The 5330-nt window shown below is 39.6% G+C and overlaps 1 protein-coding gene across 1 annotated transcript; it reads left to right on the forward strand.

Moving 5' to 3' along the window:
* On the forward strand, positions 1-5330 carry LOC137784871 (probable 2-ketogluconate reductase). The gene is made up of 6 exons (XM_068575829.1): positions 1-16; positions 2133-2511; positions 2851-3022; positions 3338-3516; positions 3629-3725; positions 3848-5330. The coding sequence occupies exons 2-6, from the start codon at positions 2136-2138 to the stop codon at positions 4002-4004; spliced, it is 981 nt and encodes a 326-aa protein (XP_068431930.1). The 5' UTR covers positions 1-16; positions 2133-2135; the 3' UTR covers positions 4005-5330.

Here is a 5330-nt window from a genome sequence, read left to right on the forward strand (position 1 = left end):
GAGCAAAGCAACACACGTGAGACTGAGCAAATAACGTAGCAAAATATATGTGTTTTAAAATGAAAACGACGTGAGGAGGACAGGGATCGAACATTGTGATTACAGGACGGACACTGTATCACATGAGCCACATATTTAGAGAGGACTCACTTCCGCATAGTTGTGTTTTTAAATGACCTCAAGGGATGTGCAGCACAGGGGATCAGAATATTGGGTCAAAAAAATCATGCTGGTTTGCATACAGCGAAATGTGACTGGATGTAGAACATCCTGGAATTTTTTGCCTACTGCATTTGACATACTAAATATTTTTCTGGAATACTAATCGTATAGATAAACGCACCTGAACAATCACACACAATGCTTTCTTGCGTCCTGCCTTTTAATTTGGCTTGAAAATTGTTCCCTCTCTGCCACCATAGCACCTCAAAGAGACTGGGACCTAATCCTAATCTCCACCCTAAACCCTCAGGGACTAACTGACGTTTTATCACGTGTCTTTATGTTTACCTTTTTCCCATCAGCCCGCTGCTATTTGCTTTGGCTTAGAGCCCCTATCTATCACACTTAAGGCATTAACATCAATGAGTGGAATTGTTAGGGGAGAGGAGGAGTACAAACTATCTTTATATGCTGATGATTTATTACTGTACGTATCAGACCCTGTTCTAAGTTTACCTCACATCACCCACACTTTGTTAAGATTTGGCAAATTCTCTGGGTATAAACTGAATTTTAGTAAAAGTGAATGCTACCCTGTTCACAACTTGGCGCTTCAAATTCAGGATGACGTATTGCCATTTAAAATGTCAAGAAATGGTTTTAATTACCTGGGCATTCACATCACAAGAGACATGCAGAACCTTTATAAAGAAAACTGCTCTGCTCTACTCGAGAAAGTTAAATTGGATCTTAAAAAATGGAAAACGATTCACCTATCCTTAGCAGGGAAAGTAAATTGCATAAAGATGAATGTGCTCCCCAAATTTCTTTACCTGTTTCAATGTCTTCCACTCTACCTTCCTAAACCTTATTTTAAATGTATTGATAAAGCCTTCACATCATTTACATGGAATGGCAAGAGCCCTAGAATACGTATGGAGCTCTTACAGAGGCCTAAACTACAGGGAGGGCTTGCTCTTCCTAATCTTTGCTTCTACTATTGGGCAACAAATGTCCAAAAAATTACCTATTGGCTGCATGCTCCAGATACGAGCTGGTGTCATTATGAAGCTAGTTCCTGCAGTTTAACATCTCTTACAGCCCTGGTCACTTCCAGTCTCCCAGTCCTTATATCACATTTCACAAGCAACCCAATCGTCATTAAGACCCTCAAAATATGGTTTCAATTCGGACGGAACGTCGGTTTTAAACATTTAAACATCCAGCTAGATTGGATGTTACATTCTCTCTCTGGCGAAGAAAAGGCATCGTCAGATTTAAGGATATGTACATAAACAGGATAAACATCTTTTCAGTGCCAGGTTTAGATGATATGCTTGAACTTCCATCTGACTCAAAGCGGCTAATTTCAAGAATACATGACTGTATATCATCTCTTAAAAATATTACCGTGGCAAAGATAAAGGCGGACTGGTAAGGTGAGCTAGGGGTAACATAGAAGAAGACATGTGGAACTGTGCTCTGCAAAGATTGAATGACAGCTCTTAACTCGGCATCATCCAATTTAAAGTTCTGCATCGAGCTCACTTTTCAAAAGCAAAATTAGCTAAAATATACCCCAATTTGGATGCTAGTTGCAACAGATGCCAGCACACCCCAGCCAACTTAACTCATATGTTCTGGTCATGCCCTGCTCTGACATCATACTGGTCTCCGATCTTTAATACACTTTCTGAGGCTCTTAATATTGATCTCCAACCAAACGTAGCTTCAGCTATATTTGGTGTCACAGATAGACAACACTGTACAATAACAAAAAAACATTGAAAAAATATCATTGCGTTTATGACACTCCTTGCTCGTAGAAGAATATTATTGCACTGGCAAATAAGCATATTTCCTGTAATGTGTTTTAATGCATACAATGCTAAAAATATACTAAAGACGTTTGGCCCCTGAGAGTCTGTGAGATGTGTGTAAGGGCTTGTCAAACTGTGTTTTAACTCCAGGTAATGGAAGACCACAAACCATGGGCTCTGATCTCTGAGGTGGGCGAACGAGGTTACATTAAAGAGGTCGCTGACATACTGGAACAACACTTCCATATCATCTGTCACAAAGACTTCCTTAAAAACCCTCTGGTGCACGGGCCAAAGATCCAGGCCATGTTGATCTGGGATGCGCTCCCTAAAGCAGAGCCTTCGCTGCTCAGTTTGCTTCCCTCGCTGAAGGTCGTCGCCAACGGAGGTGCGGGCATTGACCACCTGGATTTGCCGTACATCAGCAGTCTGGGAGTGAAGGTCACCAACACGCCAGGTGTAGTGAGTGACGCCACTGCAGACATCGCGATGGGTCTGCTCCTGGCATCGGCACGCAGAATCGTTGAAGGTGAGCCAATTTTACTTTTATAGACCAAAATCATACATTTTCTCCAAGGGCTGAAAACAAATATGTGTGACAGCATGTATCCTCGAACTTTCAAAGGTTAACTGAATTTTTACAATTACATAAGACTTATAGCTTTACAGGGAAGTTTTACAGAAACTTTAATCTATAACATACTTTGGGAAGATTGGTTGTCCTGCGACTGCAAGGGTAGCGGTTCGATTCCCTGGTCTCATAGTTTGCATCTCGGAGTGTTTTTGAGCAAGATACAGAATGTGCCTCAATGTGTCTTTGCTGATGAAATGAACCATCTAATTGAAGATATGTCCTGTTTTTCTGTAGGTCACCAAATAGTTGTAGACCCCAACCTTACCTGTATACCATTAAACCTGATGGGAGTTGAAGTCACAGGGTCGACTCTGGGGATTATTGGAATGGGACAAATTGGCAGCAAAATTGCTCAAAGAGGCAAAGGATTTGACATGAAAATCCTGTATCACAACCGGAACAGGAGGTAAAATTATGATGTAATGGTTAGATTGGTTCATTTTGAAATTCCTTAGTGAAATCTTAGTTGCTGCATTTTCAGACTAATTCATATCAAATACAGACCTAGTTCCTGAACCAATAACTGTTGCATAGCCAAAAGACATACATACTGATAAATGATGAGTGACAATTACAACATATAATAGATATGATATCAAGTCAATCCAAATATGAACCAAAAAAGCTTTGTCTACTTCAGTTCTCGCTACTATCCCAGATGTGTTAAAGCAACACATCAAAGAGACAATCATCAGCTTCATCTTTTCTTTGTGCTGTTCAGGAGTGTTGAAGATGAGGAGGCAGTTGGTGCGAATTACCGGGAGAACATGGACGACCTGCTGAAAGAGTCTGACTTTGTCATGCTGGCGGTCAACCTGACCCCTGAGACCACAGGCCTGATCAGTCACAGAGAGCTGTCCCTCATGAAACCAACAGCAACTCTGGTGAACATCAGCAGAGGTGAGAATCATGTATTTCCTAGACTTTACTTGGTTAAAGAATGACAAAAGTTACTGTAAAGTTATTCTGAAACACTAATGTTTGAACAAATTGTTGACTTTTTGTTCCTCAGGTTTGGTGGTGGACCAGGATGCTTTAATCGACGCTTTGCGGGCTGGAACAATTCGTGCAGCAGCATTAGACGTGACTCACCCTGAACCCTTACCAAGGTCTCGGCAAACTCTTTAACCAGAGTCACAATTCATAACATCTCTAAATGTTACAGTCTGCTTCCTTTACTGTTAAACTCTTTGCTGGCTCCTAACAAGTCATTCTTCTTCCTCCTGTGCAGGGATCATCCTCTCCTTGGCCTTCCTAATGTGCTGATCACGCCCCACATTGGCACCAACACTACCACTACAATAAGGAAGATAGTGCTCAAGGTGGTAGACAATGCGTTGGCTGTACTGAATGGTCAAGTTATTCCCAATGAAGTCAAACCAAAATGACTACAGTGACGATCCCTCATCTGTTTGTATTCAAAAGTATTTTCCGAATGCAAGATCAAGTACATACACAAACTCTTACTCGTTAAAATCTGACTTAACCTTAACCCTATGATATATTAATGTGTAATTGTAGTTTTACAACTGTCAACTTGAATGACAGTTACCTCAAAGTTCAGACCTCAAACTTCTCTCATTGTTACAGTTTGCATACATCATTGGGAAAAATATATTTGTGTTATTAGTCCTACCTTTCATAATGAACAAGTCTGACATAATTGTATACCTATTCCATGTTAAGTTGATGCTTGAATCCATGCTATCTGCACATACTTTGGCATTAAGTTAGTAAACTGCCAGTTTGTATTCAAGTAATAAACTACACTTAATCCTTTCTTACATTCTTTTTATAGTAAGGCTGTTAGAAAGATTTACTCGACACCTGCTGGTAAAATTATCAATCAGGAACATTTATTCTTTGAAGAAGGAGCAGATTCAAAAGTACAACGTGACAGGCAAATTGCATATTCAAGACTGCTGAAAGATCTCTCAAAGAACAAGCTATTAAATACACATCATGACCCACTAACAGAAACCCTCATGACATCTTCGGCCTAATTGTGAACCTTTTCCCGCCCCATAAAGTGGTTTGCAAGAAATGGTCATATGATAACAAAGGAACTGCACCATCTTTCAGATAGAAACATACCGATTCCCCAGTCTCACCGCTATCAGGAGACATGCTGAGTTTGTGTGTAAGATTAAACAGAGACAGTTTAATGAGAATATAACAGTGAACCGGTAACTGATTAAGCGTAAATAATTAAGTTTTAAGTACATTTTTCATCAAAAGCTTATCCAGCAACAGGCTGCACACCGAGGCTATATTTTGTGTCTATTTCTTCCCATCTTCTGCTGAGCACAAAGTACTGCACACTTTTATAACAAACACATATATTATCTAAAACCTTTTCCACATTGGGTCAATGCTGGAATCCATAAGATGTTTTACATTACTGGTCTTCATTTAGAACTGTTTGAATACCAGTTTGAATTCACTTCAACTTCATTTACTCCTTTTAATATTCTTCTGTATGTACTTCTTCTGCTGCTTAATTCCCTTAAATCAAAGAAGGATTTTTCACTGATTTAGGTGGGGTTGCCAATAAAATAAGAAGAGAGATGACAGAAAAATAAAAATGAGAGAGTAGTAGGCCTTGTTATGGAAAACCTTGTGAGTGAGGACTTGGGAACCGTTTCTTCTCAATAATGTATTTTTCTCTTTCTGCTTCATTTTATGAATGTATTTTGCTATGATCTTGAAATACA

Source organism: Clinocottus analis, unplaced genomic scaffold (genome assembly GCF_023055335.1).
Source record: "Clinocottus analis isolate CAN_PGR_092001 unplaced genomic scaffold, fCliAna1.0.p SCAF_14, whole genome shotgun sequence".
Lineage (NCBI taxonomy): Eukaryota > Metazoa > Chordata > Actinopteri > Perciformes > Cottidae > Clinocottus > Clinocottus analis.